Source organism: Bolinopsis microptera, chromosome 6 (genome assembly GCF_026151205.1).
Source record: "Bolinopsis microptera isolate Bmic1 chromosome 6, MBARI_Bmic_1.0, whole genome shotgun sequence".
Classification (NCBI taxonomy): domain Eukaryota; kingdom Metazoa; phylum Ctenophora; class Tentaculata; order Lobata; family Bolinopsidae; genus Bolinopsis; species Bolinopsis microptera.
This window is the reverse complement of record NC_087077.1, coordinates 14,874,425-14,897,937: the sequence shown is the minus strand read 5'-3', so window position 1 is coordinate 14,897,937 and position 23,513 is coordinate 14,874,425. Positions and strand designations below refer to the sequence as shown.

Sequence of the window (23,513 nt, the reverse complement as noted above, 5' to 3'; positions counted from 1 at the left end):
TTCAACCACTTAATAGTGATAGTCGTACAATTTTTAATCCTCACCAGTGATCACTCCACGACAAATTAATGATATTTGAGCTTATCCACCAATATCATTACTAACACGTCTAACAGATCTGTAAACTTCCACAGAACTCGGTTCAGCAGTACCTGCAGCAGGAGAAAGAGAAAGAGGTCGCCATCCTCGCAAAGAGAACGAACCTGATCAACTAGGTTAGATACCACAGGATCGACTAATTCGTTTTAGTTTCAACAATTAATTAGTTTAGGTTAAACTATCATTGCATAAAATGTCTACCTCTAACTCATTGCTATCGTTGGGGGATCAATGTCACGTGTCGTAAGATGATGCGAGTAGCAGAGCCAATTTAAATTATCGTATCATCACCCAATTTTTCATAATATGTAGCTTTATAATATTTGCCTCCCATCTGCAGGCTGGGAGCGGAGTAGGTCCAGAGAGACGAGCAGTAGTTACTCAGAAAGACCATCTGACATTGGAACTGGGAAGAGAAGAAAAAACAGACCATCAGGTGAGAAAAATAGAAAGGGCCTACAGACTGGGGAGAAGGGTTGCCATGATTTTGACCTTTTGAGTGCAGCACATAATGGTTATTGGTTACTGGTTACTGGTTACATGATGGTTACTGGTTATCAAGGCAGATTCAGGTGACGCGCATTTTACCATTTGGTCTTGCTTGGATCAGATTGATTATCTGATCAGCTTAAGCCGCACTGGAGCGATTATCTATTCTTTTTGAATCACTGGCCAACTGTGAAATCTTATTATTATATTGCATCAGCGACCCTTATCAGCGACCAGGTGTTATCTATTTTTATGTGTTCGGTAATTCTGGTCCGGTAATCTTTGTCGTGGCCATTTCTGTGCAGTTACAGGTCGAACTTTTGTAACTTTCCTGAAGAGGACAACATATTCAAGAAAAAATGTGTGTGAGTACAATACTGAGTGAAAACCGGATGCATCAGGTACATTCAAATTATTAGAGGCGTGCATGGTGGGGGATCAGGATGAGCATGATGGGGAACATGGTTTTAAGGAAAGATTTGTTTGGGGATTTAGTTTAGAATTGCTATTTTTGGGCATATATTTGGCTATATATCTGGCTATATTTCGAAATATTGTGGTATTGGTTGTGTCAGAATATATTCTTAGTGATTATGTTCCGAAGAAGCGTAAATTATGTGAAGTAAGATAATTAAGATATGAGACTGGAATCTGAAACAAAAATAAAACAAATATGTATTTTGAAAAAATTGAAAATAATTATTCTGAAATATTTTTACAGGCAAATCTTACTGCTAAGTGCTAATAATCATTTTAAAGAGACTTTCTAACGACCATCCGCAGCCAATTTTTGAAAACCCCAAACCATTCAAAAAAATTTCATTTCTCTATTAAACCAGCAAATGATAGAGAGTTTTAATACCAAATAAATAAATATGTTTTGCGCCTATATAGCTAAAATCATCACCAAGTCATGTCAATTGTCATGTCGTCCATTTAAAACAAGTCAAAATGTGTAATAATATCTTCATTACATAAATGATCAATAATTACGAAATAATGCAATTGAAAACTTAAATCGTTGGTCTAATGGAAAAATCTGCTCAATCCTTTCAATTATGTTATTTTTTTTGTTTTTTACAGTTTATGAAATTTAATGAAATATATCATAATCAATAAATGCAAAATTATTTCATTCGTTATATCAATATTCAACAATCAATGAATATGGTACACTTTAAAAATCAAACCGTTCGAAAAATCAAATTATTTAACATTCGTGTCCTTTCATCATTGAAATTTGAAATCGGTTAAATCGTTATTTTTTAAATTTTTCATAATATTAAGAATTCGGTCAAACGTCAACAAAATCAACATATCGATAATTATAAAAACTCAGTGCGTTACAATGATCTGTTTAAATTTAAGTTACAGTATCAAAATTAAAGTCAAAAGAAAAAATCCATAATCTAGCCGTAATGTCTTTTCGTATAATCCGTAATTAAAAAGGCTCCAAAACTGAAAATGTGTAGTTTTAATTTGACAGCATCATATTACTATTAAAAAGAAAAAGTATACTATAGACACGATTAATTAATAATTAAACTAAACACGGCGGATCTAGAGGAGCACATACCTCGAAAAACAAGCCGGGTTTATGAAGACCTGCACCCGTGATTGTACCTACTGATGAGGGTATTGGATTATAGTGTCACATCCAGGTTGCAGTGGCGCCGTGCCTGGAACAATGTCTAGCCATTAGACAAAATCCCCCCTCACTTTTATGATGACACACGATAACAGCACTAGGGTTCAAGCCCCTAACTACTCAGTGGCAGCTAGCTCCCTGTATGACGGGCCCTCCCTAAAACCCCCGGGAGGGGTGGGTCCTGATAGTTGCAGCAACCCTGTTACTACCCTTTTAGTTCGTAGGAAAACCCCTTTTCAGGTTAGCACCTTCAACTGTAGGACTCTCAACCCTGTATCACGTAAACAGGAGTTAGCTCACTCAGCCTTCATGCATCATAATGATGTTATCTCCTTGCAAGAGCATCGCCAACACCACAAAGAATCCCTAAGAATTGAAAACATCTTATCATATCAGCTCATCACTGCTTCTGCTACGAAGAATTCAGTTAATGCGTCAGTTGGTGGTGTTGGGTTTCTTTTATCTCCTAGAATTCAGAAATCTCTCCTATCTGTAGAGAAAGTTAATAGCAGAATCATCTTGCTCCATGTAAACGGGAATCCTCGCCTCACAGTCCTCTCCTGTTATGCTCCTACTAACTGCAGTGATATTGAAGATAAAACTGCATTCTACAACGCTCTAACCAGGATCATCTCTAAGGTGCCTCCTCACAACATGCTAGCAGTGTGCGGTGATTTCAACGCGAAGCTCAGTAATAGCTACGGTTTCACATACCATCAGTCAACCAACGACAACGGCGAACGACTACTGGATCTGGTAGACCAACACCAGCTGATAGTTGCTAACCGCTGTTTCCAGAAACCGGCTAATAAAATTTGGACCTATGAAGACCCCAAAAGAGCAAAGCATCAAATTGACTTTGTACTCTGGCGTAAGAAGTGGGCAAACAGTGTGAAGAACTGTCAAGCGTACAACATCATGCAAACTGTCGGTTCAGATCACCGGATTGTAACATGTTTTGTTCAAGCCAGCTACAGAGTCAACAAAACTCCAGCACGGGACCCTCTTAGGAGCATTGACTGGACTCCACTGATCCACGATTCCATCATGAAACACCAGTATGCAGTGGAAGTGAAAAACAGGTACAGTGTACTCCTAGAGGAAGCAGAGCTCGAGTCCGACTACGACCTGCTCGTTAAAAGCGTTACAAGCACAGCACTTAAGGTGTTGCCAAAAAAGAGGAAGAGGAAACGGGAAAATCCTTACAACGATCCTAATATTGCACACCATCGCAATATCCTAAAGGATGCGTCCCTGAGTCACAGGATTTCCCCCTCTTTTTCGTCCAAGGAAAAGCTTGAAGACGCAAAGAAGCAACTGGACGAAGCCTATAATGCTGCTACTTCACAGCACATTCGACAACAGACTGACCTGCTGGAGAAAACTAACCCTGAGCACAGGCATCGCAGTTCCTGGCACATCATCAGGCAACTAACATCTTCCGACACTGTGCCATACTGCAAAGTGCCAGGAGGCACTACCGAAGAACGGCTCAACATCTGGTTCGAGCACTTCAAGTCCCTTCTAGGCACAGAACAGCCTCCGCCGGACCTCACCCTCCCCTTCTTCAACCAGCGAGTCTCTGACACCCTGCCCATCAGCTGCTCATCCTTCAGCATGTCAGAACTCGACACGGTTCTGAAGTCCGCCAAATCCTCCAAGTCACCCGGTCTGGATAGCATCCCTCCCTCAGTCTGGAAGCTTCCCCAGCTACGTGAAAACCTCCTCGGATTCTGTAACAAAGCACTCATGGATGGTGTGATCCCTCAAGCCTGGAAAACGGCCTCAATCATTCCTATCCCCAAAAAGGGTGATCTTACTAATCCAGGAAACTACCGTGGCATTTCACTGGCACCGGTTGCAGCGAAAGTTTTTAACAAGCTCATCCTCAACCGGATCTACCCATTCATTGATCCCCTCTTGCGGCCAAACCAAAATGGTTTCCGTAGAGGAAGATCCACACTCCCACAGGTCCTTGCCCTACGTCGTATACTCGAGGAATGCAAGATCGGAAATCGCTCAGCCGCAATTGTGTTTGTCGATTTTTCGAAAGCGTTCGACAGCATTAACCGGGATGCCCTTTTCCACATCCTCTCCCTCTACGGTATCCCTGCTCCACTTGTAGATGCTATCAGGCTTCTTTATGACTCATCGTTCTCTCGTGTCCAGACCATCGACGGCCTTACTCTAGCACCCTTTCTCTTCATCATCGTCCTTGACTATGTCCTCAGAAGCTGCATGGGTGAAGAATTCGGTCTTACCATCGTGCCTAGGAAAAGTCGAAGAGTGCCTGCGGTCAAAATCACAGACCTTGACTTTGCTGATGATTTGGCCTTAATGTCAGACACCATAGAGCAAGTCCAACTTCTGCTGACAGACCTTGAAAATGCAGCCGCACAAGTTGGTCTTGCTATGAATGCTTCTAAGACCGAGTTCATGACCATCAACATCCCTGACAATGTCGACTTACATTCCATCTCAGGCCGCCAGATTAAACAGGTTGATGACTTTAAATACCTCGGCTCTTTCATTGCGGACAGTAGAAAGGATTTCAACACAAGGAAAGGAATGGCCTGGTCAGCCTGTATTAAACTGCAAAAAGTCTGGTCCTCTGGCATTTCCGAACAACTGAAAGTCAAGTTCTTTAGAGCCTGTGTCGAACCAGTATTGCTCTATGGATCAGAGACATGGACCATAAACAAGCAGCTTGAGAAGCGCCTCAACGGATGCTACACCCGTCTTTTAATGAAGGCCAAGAACATCTCGTGGAAGAAACATCCAACCCTCAAGCAGATCTATGGCAACCTTCCATCTATTGCCTCAGTGGTTGCGTCGAGGCGTTCCAGATTCGCTGGGCATTGCATGAGAGCTTCTGACCAAGTTATCTCCACTATCCTCCCCTGGCGACTTGCCCAATCCGGCCGTGGAAGGAGACCACTCACCTTCCTGGACGTAGTAGCTCGTGACACTGGGCTCCAGTTAGACGACCTTCGAACTGTTATGTGCGATCGAGACGTGTGGAGGCAGACAGTGAATGGGATTTCGATTGAGGATCGCCCAAAGTAAAAAAAAGTAAGTAATTAATAATTAGAAAAAGCTAAAGATATAAAATAGTTTATCCATAAAACTTATAATCATATAAGTTTTATAAATCAGTTTGATATTTCTTTAAATTTTGGTCTCGTCCTCAAGCTTAATCTCTTTCTTCATCATGTCCATGTCGAGCGCCTGTTTGCATGTTTCCCTGATCTTTTGCAGCGCTTCATAAAACTGTACCTTAAATTTGTCACGAGTTTCTACTTCAGACTCAGAGGTTCCTAAGAAAAGTTCGCAGATATTCTGCGCTTCTGGCATAAATCCTGACTTGAGACTAATCCAATGGTCTGACAACATTTCGAGGTCAACTAGTAAGCTATCGACAATGTTCAGCATCTGGCTCCAATGTTCTTGATGTTTTTCGAGATTGGCGTACACTTCCTTGAATTCTTTCCTTAAATCTGACACATTCCGTTCAGTGTGTGCTACATGCAAAGCGATCCCTGCGATTCCTGCGCCTATTTGGACTGCTGGTTGAAATGCTCCCAAGATATTCACTAGAGTAACCCATCCTGCAAATTTTTCGCCAAGTTTGAGATATTGATCCCACCGTTTTTTACTTACCGTGTCGTCTTCTACTTGAGGCAAGTTGCTGATCTTTTCTCCGCATTTTTTGACCATCTCCAAAAGGCGGGCTATTCGCCACTGCTGTTGCACTCTTTGCTTCTCCATTGCTTTTCTTCAGTTTCTTGAACGTCTTTTTCATAATCTTTTTGTCTATATCCTCTGCAAATTTCTTTAAGATCTTTTCGTCGGAAAGTCCGCATTGAAAACTCGTAATTGCGGTGTTGATAGAGGTCTCTAAGCTCCGAATGAAGAATTTGGCTTTGTCTTTGAGTTCGTTACAACTACGATTAGCATTGATAATCTCGTTCCTTAGGTTCTTCTGTTCCTCTCGAAGGTCTTCAAATGATTCTTCATCTATCTTCTTTAACGCGCCACTTATGCTATCAAAGGGTGTCAACAGCGGGATCGACTGAGCGATAAAATCGCTTATAGTTCTGACAATTTCTTCTCCAATTTCTTTCCCGGCTGTTGGGTCATTTGGTTTTCCTTCTCTGTGATCGACCATCCTGTGGGAATAAATAGTCTTCTTAGAAAGCATAATTAAAATAGCTACCCAAAATATTTCGATAAACAATATTAGTTATGATTTACAAAAATAATAATCACAGTCTCCTTAAGAATAAAACAAGATGTTGCTCGGTAGATTTTTACCGAATATGTCCATCTCGAACCAAAGATAATTTTAATATTTATACTACTACATTAAGGCAAGTTTCCATAAACGATATTTTATTATCGGCGCCAATAATCGCTTATTGGGCGCTTTCTCGGCGCTTTAAAAAAAACCCGTTTACAATCGCTTTTTTTACGATTATAAACGGTTCAAAAAAAAATCGCTTATAATCGACTATAATTGGTGTCATAATTCAAAAAAGCGCTTTTTTAATTTAAAAGCGCTTATAAGCACTTTTAAGCGCTTACTAGCGTCGCTGAGCGATTTGAAAGCGGTTTTCCAGTAGGATTGGCGCCAAAAACGGGTGGATTAGCGGTTGGCCGGATAAGCGATTCGTAGGCGCTTTTTTGAACCATTTATAAGCGATTATAAGCGCTTATAATTGGGGTGCAATTTAGCTGTTTGTAAAGCGTAAATAAAGCGCTTATAAGCGCTTTTAAATTAAAAAAAGCGCTTTTTTGAATTATGACACCAATTATAGTCGATTATAAGCGATTTTTTTTTGAACCGTTTATAATCGTAAAAAAAGCGATTGTAAACGGTTTTTAAAAAAAAAGCGCCGAGAAAGCGCCCAATAAGCGATTATTGGCGCCGATAATAAAATATCGTTTATGGAAACTTGCCTACATTAACATATTATATACGTTTAATCAAATAGCATATTAACGAAATTTTTTTACTTGTTTCCTTGCTAGCTGTTGGTTTTATCGTATTGCCTGATAACCTCTAGCAAATTTTGAGATTTATTTTCGTTTAGAGGAATGAGGATTGATAATACTCGATGGACGATTATTTTTGTTCCTTACAAGGGAATTGTGACATAAGATACAAATGTTGAATCATTATATAAGTCAACTATAGCATATTGATACAGTAACATTTTATCTGAATCTGCTCTACATCTTAAGATGTCCGATAGCCCATAGTTCAAAAAGGAATGATCCTTTTTAAAATAAAATAAATTTAAAGGCCAAGAAATACTAAATCACTGTATTCTTTAAAAATATTTAACTCAAAAAGCACACAGCACAGTTGAAATGGAATATTTACTGCAACCAAGATTGTCCAATTATACGTTCTGTGTTGATAACAGTATCTTTGATTATGGTTTTTCCGGTCAGGTCTGTTGGTAGATTTTTTATGATTCAATTTATCTAACATTGGAATTGATAGCTTTTTTGCACGTTTTAATAATGCCCTCCAGCGCTTTCATAAACCCAACCTTATCTTCTTTGACCTGGGTTCCGAGCAAATAAGCAAAGTAACCACCCGATAACTGGATCTTATTTCTCAAGCTATCCCAATGCTTAGAAAACTTAGTAAGGTCCTCATTCAAACTCACCACCTTTCCTTGAAACTGACGCCAGTACTCTTCCGCACTTTGCAGATGGTTGGTCGCTGTTCGGAATGTCTCTCTGATTGTTGACACGTCTGACTCGGTCTGTGTCACACTTATAGCAAAACCTGCCAGCCCAGCACCAATTCGTGCAGCTGGATGGAACGCTGCCGGGATGTTCATCATAGTTAGTATTCCCCCGATTTTATATAGATAATCCGCTCGCTTTTCACTTATTGCCTTTATTTCTTCTGGTGGTAGCTGGGTGGACCTTTCTTCACAATATCCAGTAACCTTTTTAAGAGAGTATTCCACATCAAGCAATGCCTCCTTCACTGCTTTGTTTGTACTATCTACTTCATCCAATGTTTCTTTCATTATCTCATCTTCTAAATCCTCTGCAAATGTCTTATAGACCTTGTCGTCATCTACTCCACATCTGAAGCCAACTAATGCCAGGTCAGCTATGCGCTTCAAGCTAATAAGTAAGCATTTGGCTTCCTTCTTGAGGGTGCTAAACTTGTGGGCAGCAGTGATTACTTTTCTAGACACTTCTTTTTCATGCTTTTCTAAGTCTTTAATTAAGTTGTTGGAAATCCCAAGGTTCCTATTTTCCGTCCAAACATCAAAAAATGTCTCATCACGATGGAGTATTGTTTTCATTCTCTCGATTACTTCCTCATTTAACTTGACAGGCGACTTCGCCAGCTCTTCTTTCGGATTCTCATTCATCTATAAACTTATGAAATATCTGTTAATACTTAGACCACATTATTATCGAATAATTTTGCTGTCCTTGATTATCGATTTACTTTGGAGAACGTTACAACTGTTCCACTAATTCGAATTGATTATTAATTTATCCGAGAACAACATAACAGTATAGTTGAATATTTCGGCAAAAAGTAGGAGTTCTTTTCGATTTACTTATTATAATTATAAAGTGTTTATAATCTATAAGTATACTGCAACCCTAAGCTATTTTATTACATGCTGACTGCATTGTTGCAGGCAGTTGAACGAGAAAAATTTGAATTTTCATCTTTATTTCGCATGACTTTTGGTCCTAAAATAGAAACAAAAAAACTTTACATTTATCTTAAATAATTAGTAAGAGTGAATATTTCAGTAACAATAAAGAATTTTTATTCAATGGTGAATAAGGATGTATAACTATAAGTTAACTTAAGCTTTCGGTAGCCGCATCTGTCCTTTTGCGATGCCGATAGTGTAAACGCGCTAGATAGCGCTGCTATTTAACACTAGCTAGCGCAAACTATAAATTTTCGATAACTATAGTGCTAGTTGAGTTCGCACTGAATCGCGCTAGATCGCGCCATCCAGCGCTATCTAGCGCTAGTTACCGTCAGCTATGCGACATAGTCGAACCTGATAGTTTGCGATAGTTATACTTATAACCTCAAAGTCAAACCATCGCCTCAAACCATCGCCTCAAACCATGATCGCCATTCGATAACTATCGCTAACTAGCGCTAGTTAGCGCTAGCTATCGCTAAAAATCGTAACGTGATAGTTATCGCTAGCGCTAACCAGAGCAATATTTCAAAATCAAATGTTTGCGATATTACTCGTCAGCTAGCGCTAGCTAACGCTAACTATCGCAAAATATCGGTTTCAAATATTTGCGATAAACCTTGGCCTTGTCAGCTAGCGCTAGCTTGTAGCTAGCGCTAAATTGTAAATATTTTGATATGAATTAATATGTCTATGGTCATGGTGTATATCCAGCATCAAATAGCGCTAGCTACTTGCTCGAACTAATTTGTAGGTTTACAACCTACCCACTACCAGGACGCGCGCCGAGTTGGACTCGTCGACGAACAGATATTTTACGAGTATCACCCGTTAAGAACTAATGTATCATATTTCAAAATAGCACTTCACACTTTTAGTGCAGCCCCAGATTGCGCAAAAAAAATGTGTGTAAGTGTTTGGGCTCTTACTAATTCGCTCGCCCAAAAATTATCACGTGACTTTGGTTTTATGGTTTTTCAGCCGAGCAAAACGGTTTTTACATAAACCCTTATCCCAACCCTAACCCTAACCATAACCCCGAAGCTATCCATAACCCTAACCACAACCCTAACCCTAACCCGAGCCCTAAACAAGTATTCGTGGGCCCATACTTGTGCAGGAGGTGCTTTTTGCTCTCAACATCTGTGTTTTGGTGACCCTCAGGTCCTTTGATAACATACATTTTGTCCTAGAAAATCTGATTTTATCGGAGTCTTATACTTTTGAGAATATTTAATGTTGTTCATTCATTGTGTAAATTTGTATGTAATTGATCGATTTGAAAGATTTCAACAAAAAAAATCGAATTCGTGTTTTTATAATTATACTAGCCTGTCACGTGACCCTAGGGAAGCATTTTTACCCTACGTCATGGGGGGTGATTCGGAATTAGCGTCCAAAATACACCGAAATAGATAACTTTCATACCCTCAGGGCCATCTGTGTAAGTAAATTTTTCTTTTTTTAATTTTTCTGTTATGGAAATATGTTTAAGAGCTAAAGGCAAGTTCGTGGCAACTTAACGTTAGTTTATCATTAAAGCTAATGTTTCCACCGAACCACGATGGGCTTTCGCGTACCGTCGTATCACGTGACGCACTTGTTGGTATTAGAGATTTAGAGCAACTAGCAGGAACCTGTCTAACCCTAAAATAGTGTCAAGACTCAAGAGACTAAAATAATTATTACCTTTTTAGTTTTTATAGTTATCGAAAATTTATAGTTTGCGCTAGCTAGTGTTAAATAGCACAAACAAGCGCTAGACGGCGTTTGATCGTGCCATATAGCGCTATAGCTATCGCGTTTACACTATCGCAAAAGAACCACTGCATGAGCATCCGCACCAAAAGGTAAACTAAATCTAAATTAAAATTAAATAATGATCAATAAAATATTAACAAATAAAAAAACTCAATTCTGGGTGGGATAGCAGGATGAGACACGTTGCACGTGACATCATATCTACTCAGCATGTGTTTTGGTTAAAATTTAATTAAATTTCTCATTTCTTGGAATAATTCCAACAATATTATTTCCAAGGAAGCCCCCTCCGCTCTCTCTGCTTCCCTGAGAGTTAAAATATCGACTTCCTGTACAATTTTGAGATTAGAGAATACGGAGAACTAAATGACATACAGTCCCAAAGCCATGGCAAAGCTGTATTTTATTATCATTTCATTGTTTAATGTTTATAAGCATAAATGTTATTCATGCGAGGTCTTATAACACTGATTGAACAGATCAATTTCTCATCATCCACATAATATTGTAAAGTTAATCAATAATAAATAAATTCAGTGAAATTGACACAATGAGGGTGTGCATGATGTCATCTCTACTCAACTCAAGTTTTGCCTTTAATTTAATAAGCTCTCACATCCGCAGAAGTAATTTTAATTATTTTAATTCAAGCACGCTCGAGAGTTCCCATCAGGGGATGGAAGCTTAAGTCTAATCAACTTCCTTTTTAATAATTACTCAACTTCCTTTTTAAGTATTACTCAACTGCTCGCGGAATCATATAACCTGTAGTGTAAACTGTAATCACATGGTCCGGATCCGTGGGACACTGGAGAGGAACCTATGATGGGCCCTAAGTTTTGGTTAGATCCTTTTTTAATCATAATTTTTTTGTACATTTCATAGCAACAATATAAAACGAGAACGCAGTCATTCGGAATCATTACAATATATCAGGCTGACTACAGCATTAGAATTGTGATTAATAATTTGTACGTTAATGTATTTCGACAGCAGACAAGACATTTAGCGACGGATCTAATCAGGACTTGGGATCTTACCAATAAACTTGGTCACTTGAAGCTGTAGTATAGCACAAATAATACTTAAAGCTTTAACTACAGAGTTAAATAACATATGAATGCTTTTATTAATGTATGTCAAGGAGTGACAGAAATAAATTAAAATGGTGACTTAGCTTGTTGAGCAGTGCTTTTAACCCTTTTATTTAAAAGATGGTGAAATTAACCATTACTGACTTACTCAGTACTTAGTAAACTGGGGGGGGGGGGGGGGGGGGGTTCTGGAACATATCAGTGACACAACAGGTTGTTTGATTCAGAAGCTTTCAAACAAGTACAACGTGTTTTAATAATTTTCAGCTGGGGGATCGTGGAGTGAAGAGGAGATTATATAATATGATTGAGTGGTGTCAATGTGGAGTGTGTTTACTGAGTTAGTTAGTCTGAAGAGATATCCTAGGAGGGAGATAAATGTAATTGTTCCTCCGAATTATGAGAAAGCTTGCTGCATCAAATACTCTGTTTAGTAGCTAAACTGTCCCATGTCTAGTAGTGCAACTGTACTGTATAGTAGTGCAACTGCAGCCCAACTTGCATGAGAATTATTTGACCTGCAACTCACTGTTCAGTTGAGGAGCCTGATCACAGAGACAGATCTTACTGCTTTCTGTAGAACTTAATCTGCCCAATCAATGTCCCTTAATAATATCACTAAACTATTCTTCTTAATAGCTCTCTGAATATATGAGGGGATATCGTATCCTGTCTTCGTGTAATCTGCGATGACAGTTTCACACAATTTGGGGTTAATAACACAGTTGATTGGCAATACTACAATATAAAATAACTCGAACCAACCAAAGTTAGGACTGTTTTCCGATAATCGCATAGTTTACTTTCAAGTTTCAAGTTTCAACCAAATATTAGCAGCTCGTCGTGCCGGATGGTTACAGCTTATTAATGGGAGCTCAGAGCAGGGGAAAATGCGATAGAAATTGTACATTTGCAACTTGGTATCACTGTAGAACGCGTATGTCATGTGGGATTATTTAAATTCATCGTCGTACAAACAAAAATTATGGGTGTTTCGTGTGCTACGGAATATTATGAAATGATATAGTATCTAAAATACGTTATTTGTCATCTCAGGCTCAGATCAATACGAGGGTAGCCCGAGTTCCAGCAGACCAGTTAGTGAAGTGTTCTCAATCAGTTCAGAGTACTTTTCCAGGGCAACTAGCAGCGACCATATCTACCATGATATTCCTGACTCAGACGGTTGTGATGTGAGTATATTTACCCGTGATGTGACGTCATCAATGATGAGATGTGACGTCAACATTAATGAGATGTGACGTCATCAATGATGAGATGTGACGTCATCATTAATGAGATGTGACGACTGACGTCATTGTTCCTCGACGCTACAATGTTTCCTTTCAATATTTGTATACCATTTTTCACTGGCGATAACTTATGCACATAAATTTGGTGATTGGTCTCAATCACAGAAAACAACTTGCTAAATCGTTATGCAAGGACGTGCTTCTAGAAATCGTTTTCAAAAATAGTTTATATTTATTTCAGTCGGATGGAGATTACATCTCAGCACCGGACCAGCTGAACTACGGAGCTGTGTACACCCCATATTCCGGATCTGAGCCGGACCGGACCCGGACTAGATCCGTACCTTCAACCAGCAGTGAGTCTTATTTAATCACATTAACAGAATACCACCTACTGATTGCGACAGTTTAGAATTTGAAAAGGTTCCTCCGTCCGTAATATTCGTCCCTTCACACTAGTGTACTGTTTATGAGTGTATGATTATGTAATATTTGTATATTTATAAATATGTTTATAAATGTATGTTATATGTGTATATTTATAAATATGTTCATAAATGGATCTAATATGCGTATATTTATAAACATTTTTACAACTTTAATCATAATTTCCCTGTCTGACGCACCCTCAGCAGCTAGCCCCAACAGAAAGCTGTCAAGACAGTAGTTTTTGTTTATTTGTGTAAGCTATTAATATCCGTGTTAATTAAAATTGCAACTTTCTCTACTCTCAGTACACAGTACACACCTTTGTGAGCTTTGTGCCAACCATTTTTAGTTTTTGAAATAGCCTTTTAAAAATCATTTAGGTTCATATTTATGGTTTTAATTAGATTTTTACTTTGTTGGCAAGTTTCTTGCCTCTGCTCATTCCGAGTTTCAGTTATATCCCCCGTAATTATAAAACTTGTCTAATGTTTAGGTTTCCACAACATTATCTCATCGATAAACGATCTCGAGGAAAAACTAGGACCTGAAAAACACGAGGATCTGCGTTTTCTTCGGGAGATACTGCAGAACAACCAATTATCTGTTCTACACAGAGTAAGATATATGACGACAATGACAGATATATGACAGAACACACTGACGACATGACGACACCAGCTCACGTTGTGACGACACTAGCTCACGTTGTGACGACACCAGCTCACGTTGTGACGACACCAGCTCACGTTGTGACGACACCTGCTCACGTTGTGACGACATCAGCTCACGTTGTGACGACAACTAATATCAGAACTACTGAAGTGGTCTCCAGCACTGTTCATGTCCCAGAATCCTCTCACAGAGGACCAGCTCCAGTACCCCATGCTAATGAAGCCCCCGTCCCAAACCCCCGACTAATTGTAACTCAGCCCAGTACTGACTCTCTTCACAACGTGGTCCGCTACAATCCCTCTGATCCGTATGAAGGTATTTTGGAGGAGTCCCCTTATGATTCGGACCAGTCCTCTTTGGAGCAGGAGGAGGAACTGGAAGAGTCTGGTTCGGAGGGCGGGGATTTGAAGAGATATGGGTCAGTGTCGGAGGGGCTGGATGAGCTGATCAACAGTTTGAACGACATGATGGGACAGCAATCAAGTGAAACTGAGGATGATTATGTTAACCAGGAAGCTGTCGACAGTTTTGTTGGAAGGAGTATTGGGGAGGTGTCAGAGGATGCTGAGCCGGTCGATGAACGTCCTGTGAGCGCTATTCAAGATAACGTACTGTTCTTTGAGTCTCTTGCTGGGAGAGAGGGTAATTTGTCAGAAATTGAAGTTAATGATGAAGATGATGATTTGAGTGAGGGTGAGGTCGAGGATTTCATTTCGCGTTCAATAAGGTTCTCTCAGCAAGGACAGGACAAGGATTTAAAGCTCTTTGTTGAAGCCGAAGATGATATATTCACTCGATCAATAAACGAAAACATTGAATTTTTTGAAGGCCTCAACAAAATTGACAGTGATTTAGAACTACAGCACGTGCAGAAGCCCGAATTCTTGAGACGAGATCACAGTCGAGGATTGAGCAATGCTACTGACAAACAGAGTCTTACAAGTCTTGATCGCGAAGCCATGAACGCAGGTTTGGCTGATTTGGATGCAGAGATTGAAACGTTGAAAAACATGACAACACTGGACAGTCTGATTGGGGATTTTGTCGCTGATCTTGAAGGTAGTTTCAGTAACGATCCGGTAGATTCTGATGAAGTTTTGGCCATAGAACAATTGATTGAGATGAGAGAGCGTGCTCTAAATGGGGCGACAGAGATGGAGCTTATGAGTAAAAAGAGAACGTCAAAACACAGATCAAGGAGTAAACCGGAGAGAGTTCGAGAAAGAGCGAGCAGTGGGAGTTTGACTGAAGAAGAGCGAGATGCAGCACTTTTGGCGCTCTACGCTGCAAGGATACATCAGCGCAGATCCTTCAACAAGAACTTTATCAAGATATTATATCAGAGCAGCCCAGATCTTGCTTTTAGGGAAAATATTGTCGCCGAGGCTAAGAATTTGAATAACTCGCTCGATAGATTTCAACTCAAATCGTATCAAAGTGCTGCTGCTTTAGAGTATGGTAAACTAAAATCAGAAATGATGACTCAAAAGCGGCAAGGGAGATCTAAGAAACCGGGTAAAATTGGAAAAAGACCAAAAAATGTATCTCAAAAGAATGCTCAACATTCAGAGAAGAATGATCTTGCTCTTCTCGTCGATGAGATTGCGAATGCGTTTCCGGTGAGCAAATTTGATTCAGACTCAGCACGGACAAGAGAAAAAGACCGAACGCAAACACATTCTAAACCCGAAATAGATGTTCCGGTTCAATCTGTCGAATCTAAGCTTGTAAAAAATAATTGTCGTGCAGTTGATAGCGAAGGAGGCGGATACGATTCATTGAAGTCAGGCGATTCTGCTAACAACGAACCTCAAAACAGTAAGACAAGAGCATCTTTAGATGGTAATGGTGGTGGGTATGATTCGCTGAAATCAGAGAAAAGCCTTGAGAAAGATGCGTTCCTTGATGCAGGTAGGGGTGGATATGATTCCATGTCATCTTGTGATGAGAATCTTTTTCCAAGGAAAACGTCGTTGGACGACCACGGGGGTGGTTATGATTCCTTAACGAGTGGTGATGAACAAATCCTCAAGGCTTCTGTAGAAAGAAAGAATTCTCTTGATGCCGATGGGGGTGGGTATGATTCCATGCCTTCTTGCGATGAAAAGATGTTGCTGAGGAAAAATTCTTTGGAAACTGATGGGGGAGGATATGATTCCTTAGGAACAGACAATGAAAAGATTTCCATAATTCCCATCAGAATAAAGGCTTCTTTGGATGCTGACGGAGGTGGTTACGATTCAATGCCTGATTCGGCGGAGAAAGGTACTAAAGCAGCTGAAGACGGTGGAGGATATGACAGTATGTCCTCAGATCTCATGTCCCGAAGAAAAGGTGCAGACACAGACGGGGGCGGATACGATTCAATGTGTGATGAGCCAATAAAGGTGAAGAAAAGAGCTACCAGAGATACTCCCCAAATGTCAGCACCTGCCCATCCTCCTTCGAGACCACACTCCACACCGTTCATTACACAAAAGAAAACGTCACCCCCTTACAGCAGGCCTAAACTACCATCTTCTTCAGCTCCCTCTCGCCCGGAACTCCCATCTGGACCTCCACCAACAGTCCCCGACCATGTAAGCTCCTCAATGGCTACATCAACTGACAGGATCAACAAGTCTTTAGATACATCCCTTGATAAGATCAAGGAACCAGAAGATAATACTGATGATCATGATGACGGGTATGATAGAGACAGCACTGACGACAGTTCCTTCGTCCTGTCCTCTCTTTCCGGGATCTGCGACTCAGTGTTCTTCTCAACTCCTCCACTCAGCAGAGCGGAGTCTGATTTCCTCCACCATTACGACTCTGATCCTGATGATGTGTCCTTCTCGGATACTCACCAGAGACCCTATGATGCTGTATTTAATGACTACATTATCGGGCTAACTGGTACTAACATTCATCGGAGGACTCAGTCTATTGCTGTTATGCAGCATCAGATGAAAAAGTGTGATAGTTTATTAGAAGACTTTGACTACATCCAACTTCAACAGTACCGCAAACATGAGGTTATTTTCACTGACTTTTCACCGACGTTTTACTAACAAAAAGCATCGTAATAATTTTCAGTTCTGTCATAATTACAATTTTAAATTTGCCTTTTTTCACACTCTCTCGTATCTTTTAAAGTGCTTTGTTTCAGGCTCTGAAAACAACTGGGGATAAGGCCTTCTCACAAAGTACTCCTCATCTCGGAAATGTTCAAAATGTTAATAATGAGGTACGTAAATACCGTTTCTAACAAAAGTTTCTGCTTATTTTTTCAGCTTTATTACGGATTGAACTCATTCTCCAGTTCTAGATTTGTTTTTTGCTGTCCACAGCTGATTATAAGCAATAAATTAGAGGCTGAACAATGTTCAGTGAACATACTCATAATATCAGGGTTTGTATCGTTCATACCAACCACAAAATGTAGAGGGGTTTTATCAGGGGGATGTTCGGTGCGAATTGACATTTTTTAGATTTCTGGGGTTATCTTGCAGTATAGCCAGTGTAAAATTTGATTGAAGTTATTCTCGGTTAAAAGTAACCGGTTATCTGGGAATAAAGTACTTATTACTTAGCTCTAACACTATATCTCAATCAGAACAAGTTAGGTGGACAAAGTAGCAAACTAGCAGCTTCATCGTACAACTGGGAGCAAATAAAGCAACCTGCACCTGAGGAGGATGATGATGACATCGTCACTATCAGATTCACCAAGACTCATGAGCAATCTCTGGTGAGAAGTTACTCCGTCAAATATTTAGACAGTCTATTAGTCTTTCAAGTAGCCGTCGATTATTAGTTTTCAGCCTTTCATCGGCTAGTCATGTTCATAGTTCATTCGATCATAGCCCGGATAAAATGATCTAAAATCACGACTGCCAGTTGATGTAAACGATTAATCCTGCAACGTGTGTACCGTGACATAAATAGCTAATTAATCGCAGTTAAGTAATCTCTTATCTCACGGTAGCAAATCTAAACATCTTCCTATCCAGGCATTTCCCCTTACTCGTTTGGTAAGTGGCTCAATTGTTGTGCCCGTCAACTTGACACTCCATTTCAAAGTTCTCAATTATTTCTAACCGTATTGTGATAAACTGTAAATGCAATGTGCTGTAATGCAATGTCTAAAACAATGAATCACAGTTAGAAAATGGTGGTGCTGGCAGATTACCAGTGTTTGTATTGTAACGTGTGTAAAATGTAAATATACGTTAAATCTGTCGTGACTTGTCATATTGTTTTGCCCTTGTTTCTTTACTTTGTTCGCTGTAGCTGCTAATGTGGCCCAATAACAGTGTTAATAACCACAATGTTAACAGTGTTAATAAATAATAATAGCATTGTTTACAGCGCTAACAGTAAAATTAATAGCCCCTCCACCGAAGGATGGTTTAGGGAGGTGCTGGTGAAAGTAGTTAAATTTGTCACATTACTTTCGTAAACTTAGCAGATGTCAGATAGTGAGTGTTGGTTTGGTTAAAAAGTGGTCAGGCGCTTGCCACCGTCCACTTTCTATCCAGCATTCATCTAGATGTGTGTCAATTATGATACTCGCCCTGTATAGCCGATAGAATGCTCTGGACCAAGCATTGTCCTATGCGTCCGGTTACGTTATTACATACTTCTCCTCAATGTCGCCCGTCTAAACTGTATAATTTGTCTGTAACTAGGGTGCTACGATAGTAGGAGATAAGAGAACAGGTGGTATACTGATAAAGAGGATCCTAGAAGAGAGCCCTATAGCTGCCTGCAACAAGATCCACCCAGGCGACGAACTCAAAATGTTAGTTTCACATTTGCTGTCCTTATGATGATTATATCTTGAAATAAAAATTCGACTTGTAATCCTTTTATGTGCGACGAAAGTTGTAGCTCGCTGGTTTTTAATAATTTTCACTTGTTACCTACTCGTCTGAGTCCCCCCTCAATCCCATTCATGCCCTTTGCGCTATCTCACAGCACCCTCTCTTACCCTCCTCGACTCTCTGTACCTCCCTCTTCCAGCTAGAACCCTTCAACCTCCCTTATCTAGCGAAGCCACCACCACCACATCTGGTGTTAGTTTGAATCATAAATACCACCTCTCTCCTCCTAGGATAAACAACGTTCCAGTGGCGGGTAAAACTGTTGAGGAAGTAAGAGAAATGTTAGGTAGATTATCCCAGGATTGTACTATTACTGTTTCCTCCTTTGGAGCGTTTCCTGAAGACAGAGAGTCTTATACCGCTCCTAAGGTTAGTTCTTATTTCTGGCTTTGGGTTACAGGTTCGTTGATTATCATTAATTAGGAAGCACTCCTTTTTTCTTGGACTTTTTCGTGAAAGTTTAGACGTTGAGGGGGAAACTGAGAAACATATCAGTTTTAAAAAATATCATTAAAAATACACATGTAACGTTTTCCATCTATAGTCGCGTTATTTCCGGGCCTTTTTCAACTACGACCCGAAGAAAGACACCCTGAACCCCTGTCAAGATGCTAGCTTCTCCTTCGAGTTGGGAGATATTCTGGAGGTAGGTTGTTAGAAATGTTAGAAATGTTTCTGGGTACTAGTGGGAAACTGTAACATGTTTGTTTTGACACATGGCCTCCCACCAATATCCGAATATATGTATTAGAGCTTTTCATTTAGCAATTATAACTATTAAACAAATTCTCCATGTTGTGTATAGCTAGAGTGTGTAGCTAAACCTGGTTACAATTCCATGTTACAGTTACAACCTCTCACGAAATTTTAATTAACAATATACTGAATACTGATATACCTGCTTTAGTGAGGTAAATTCCGAAATGATTAATTTTTGTTTGCTAGAGCCAAATTAACAATATTATGTTTTAGGTTGTGAACACAGAAGATGAGTCGTGGTGGCAAGCTAAGAAATATGGGACAGTACACGTTGGTCTTATCCCCAGTAGCGACCAGAGGTTTGAAGAAATAGTGTCTACTTTTGCTATATTCTAGAAATCTGATTTTTCATACGCCGACTTTTAAAGTTTTAATTGATAATATTGAAATGTTAATACCATAATGAAGTTAGTAGTAAATAGTAAAACAGCGCTGATTGAACGCCAGGAAATCAGAATTTTAACCTTAACCCCACTTTTGTACTGATCTCCTTGACATTCGCCAGGTTACGATATCTGAACAGTCGAGCAACTAAAGCGTCCACAGACAACTTGCTTTACACCCGGGAGAAGAGTAAGAAAAGCAAGAAAAAGAAAGACTTTCTTTTCACATTCGGAACTAAAGATCATAAGGAACCTCTGACATACATCGAGGTCACCCATGTGAGGCCGAGTAAGAGCAAACGGCGTCCTATTATAATAACAGGTCAGTGAGAGACTCAGAGACGCCCATGTTATGTGCTTAATTTATCGTTATGTGGATAATACTTGACTAAGGTCGTGGAGGCGATGCTAAATTACTTAAAATGCGCATTTCATTGGAATCACAACTTCGATTGCTTTCTGTGCTTTTGTTGCTTACTTTTTTTCCGAATACAGTATAAGTAACTTTTTTGTCAACATCAATAATTTTGCAGGTGCTAAGTATTTTGGTGGATCTTGTATAAGAAATAAACTGTTGCAGAGATATCCCGAAAAGTACTTCCTCCCTATTAAACGTGAGTCTGAACCACAATTGAACTTTCTCCAATAAATTGAACTCGTTTTTGATCGACGGAAAGGGCAACCACGCTTGAAAAAACAAGATGATAGGTAATTATAAGTTTTAGCTGGCATTTTTCCAGACACCACGAAGACAGACGCTGAGGGATACAAACACTGCTCGAAGAAAGAGTTCTCAGCCTTGATAAAACAGAGAGACATGATAGAGTACACTAAAACTGGGGGACACTACTACGGTACCTCATATGAGAGTGTTAGAGACCTTATCATTAATGGGAAGATCTGTCTCTTAGATGTTCATCCTCAGGTACTTTGGAATTTTGTATCGTGTGATTTTTATTTTAAAGTCAATTTTAATGACCAGGTTATCAGACTCTTGGTATTTAATATCAAAATTAATTGCGTAACATTGCACATCTTTAGTTTGTTTTGCCAAGTCTGGTCACTATTTGTAGTCCATCACATTTATAAATGACAACTTATCTAACATTTGAGATTATCCAATCAAAAGCCCAGCATCATTCTCGTGCTTTTACATATTACTTTCCTGATAGTCTTATTCTTGCGTTGGATCCCTGTATTTCTCTTTCTCTTCTACCTCCTGAGTTTCTGTTTCTCTTTCACAGTACCTGTCCGTGTTATGTAACGGAACACTGCGTCCCCACGTGATATATGTTGAAGCGACAACCGAGGAGCGGATAAAGGAACTCAAACAAACGGATATGGAGGAACTACCTGCCCCGCAAAGAAAACTTCATGTGCGTCACTTCAATTAATTACAATTTTCTAAATCAACACAATCCAAATTTCGTATTGATTAAATTTGTTTCATATTTTCAATTTGTCTGTACTTTTCATGAAAGTCTTAAAACGCCTCCCAACAAAATGTGTATAACGACTGGATCTTTTCAGCTAATTTGGCCTAACGTCAAGTATAATTATATGAATAAACTGTTAGTCAGCCTTGCTCAGTGCGAACTCATGTAAGTGTGACCTCAGCACTAAAATAACTCTTCTAACAACCCTCAGGGTAGCGATATCAGAGAGTTGAGGTTCAACTCAGAGCGACTCTTACGAAGGTACACAGAGTTTGTGGACACAATCATAACTCTTGAGAGTCTTTCTTCAGTCGTGGATCTTATAGACCAAGTCGCGGAAAGGATCATTGATCATCCGGCCTGGATGCCTAGGAGATGGTTAGAAAACACGTGACGAGGTGGAATGTCATGTGACGAGGTGAAATGTTTCACTTCGGTTTAGGAACTCTTTCTGAAAATGTGATAAGTTACATGCTATTTGAACAATAAGTCCGTTCAAAAATGTCCCGGAGCTAAAAGTAAATCACTGAAACTTTCTCAATGACTACAATGAAATGTGAAACTTGTAAGTTTAATCCGCCATATGGCTAAGAATGTTAGTTATTTCGAGCATCATTAACACGCGACACTCTGTTGTGAATGTACTGAGACTGCTCGACGAATATTGAGATATTTTTACGTTATTGTATATCAGACCGTATTATATTATAGAAATTTAATTTTATGACACTTACTGCATGTCCTTCATTTTATTCCCATTAAATCTCTGATGGCAGTTACTTTATTGAAAATAATGTCAAAAATTGAATCAATTTTAATTACTTTTTTAATTCATAAGTTGATCAATATTGAGTTAAAAATAAAATGAAATGTCATGTTCTACATTTATTTTTTGACTGATACGAGCCTTGTTACTTCGTTAATTCCGTAATTAGCAATTAAATCGCATAAATTCAATTAAATCTATGTACTACGAGATTATGGAAATTGATTCCAGAAAAAGACCAAACGTTCTTTTATTTAGTCGTCCAAGAAGACTAAAATGAAAAGTTCCAAGCTTGTGATAAACTGAAATCACTAGTGCATCGTATTACGACCTATTTGCTGATGTGATATTTCGTGAGACTATAGTCTGCAATACAGTTGCTACGCAACATCTATACCTGTATAATTATAGTCGTCTGAGAGAGTGTAGTCAGTTCTTAGTCTGTAGTGACTGGAAGTCTGGAAGCAGGCTTTTCAGAGTCGCAACAAACGTCATCCTCTCAGATCCCACCTCATGAAATACCACCTAGTACAGATCCTGTCAAACCAATCAGGTCCTATCACGTGACCTTACCGACCAATCAGGGGCCGCCAATAATACAGCAACCAATCAGGAGCCGAGATGCCTTCCGAGATGCAGAACAGAGCTGCTGTTGTGCTCGGCAGGTGTCAGGTTGGGCGGTACACTGCTCACTTGCCGGACCGGGCCCTCAACACTGGACACCAAGTCACGTGACCAAGTGCTCGCTCTCTGATCGGTCAACACGATCACGTGACACGAACTCTAGCACGTGCCAACTCCGAAAGTGTCGTATTAGCTAAACACGAGTTGGATAATTGTACCCCGATGATCTGGTGGCTCTGAAAAGTTGTCACGTGGTGTGAAAGGAGAGCTGTGGTTGGTTACCCCGCAACACACGTGGCGCCGGAGAGGACACTGGTTGGGTGATGTGAGATAGTGTAAACGACTGCAGAGGTACTCACCATCTTGTACTGTAGACCGGCAGATAATTGCCCTGCTGCACTCTTTATACAATCACACGTAGTACAGCCTGATAGATCTGAGTACCTTGACAGAACCTAATTAGTCAGCCCCGGACCAAGGGCCCAGTTGGGGGAGCGGGTGGGGTGGGACTATATCACATTATCC

General features: G+C 39.8%; 1 protein-coding gene across 3 annotated transcripts in view; it reads left to right on the top strand.

The window, feature by feature from the left end:
* The window catches only part of LOC134816382 (MAGUK p55 subfamily member 2-like), a 36,995-nt gene extending 14,498 nt beyond the window's left edge, over positions 1 to 22,497 (top strand). For all 3 annotated transcript variants that reach the window (XM_063825209.1, XM_063825208.1, XM_063825207.1), the window contains exons 9-24: positions 135 to 215; positions 440 to 535; positions 12,855 to 12,991; positions 13,293 to 13,407; positions 13,974 to 14,095; positions 17,304 to 17,381; positions 17,751 to 17,885; positions 18,826 to 18,938; positions 19,251 to 19,389; positions 19,565 to 19,666; positions 19,993 to 20,078; positions 20,285 to 20,484; positions 20,696 to 20,776; positions 20,903 to 21,087; positions 21,407 to 21,538; positions 21,810 to 22,497. In XM_063825209.1, coding sequence (XP_063681279.1) covers positions 135 to 215; positions 440 to 535; positions 12,855 to 12,991; positions 13,293 to 13,407; positions 13,974 to 14,095; positions 17,304 to 17,381; positions 17,751 to 17,885; positions 18,826 to 18,938; positions 19,251 to 19,389; positions 19,565 to 19,666; positions 19,993 to 20,078; positions 20,285 to 20,484; positions 20,696 to 20,776; positions 20,903 to 21,087; positions 21,407 to 21,538; positions 21,810 to 21,992 — 1,985 coding nt within the window. In that variant the 3' untranslated portion in view covers positions 21,993 to 22,497. The remainder of the gene's footprint in view (positions 1 to 134; positions 216 to 439; positions 536 to 12,854; positions 12,992 to 13,292; positions 13,408 to 13,973; positions 14,096 to 17,303; positions 17,382 to 17,750; positions 17,886 to 18,825; positions 18,939 to 19,250; positions 19,390 to 19,564; positions 19,667 to 19,992; positions 20,079 to 20,284; positions 20,485 to 20,695; positions 20,777 to 20,902; positions 21,088 to 21,406; positions 21,539 to 21,809) is intronic.
* Positions 22,498 to 23,513: the final 1,016 nt, after the last annotated feature.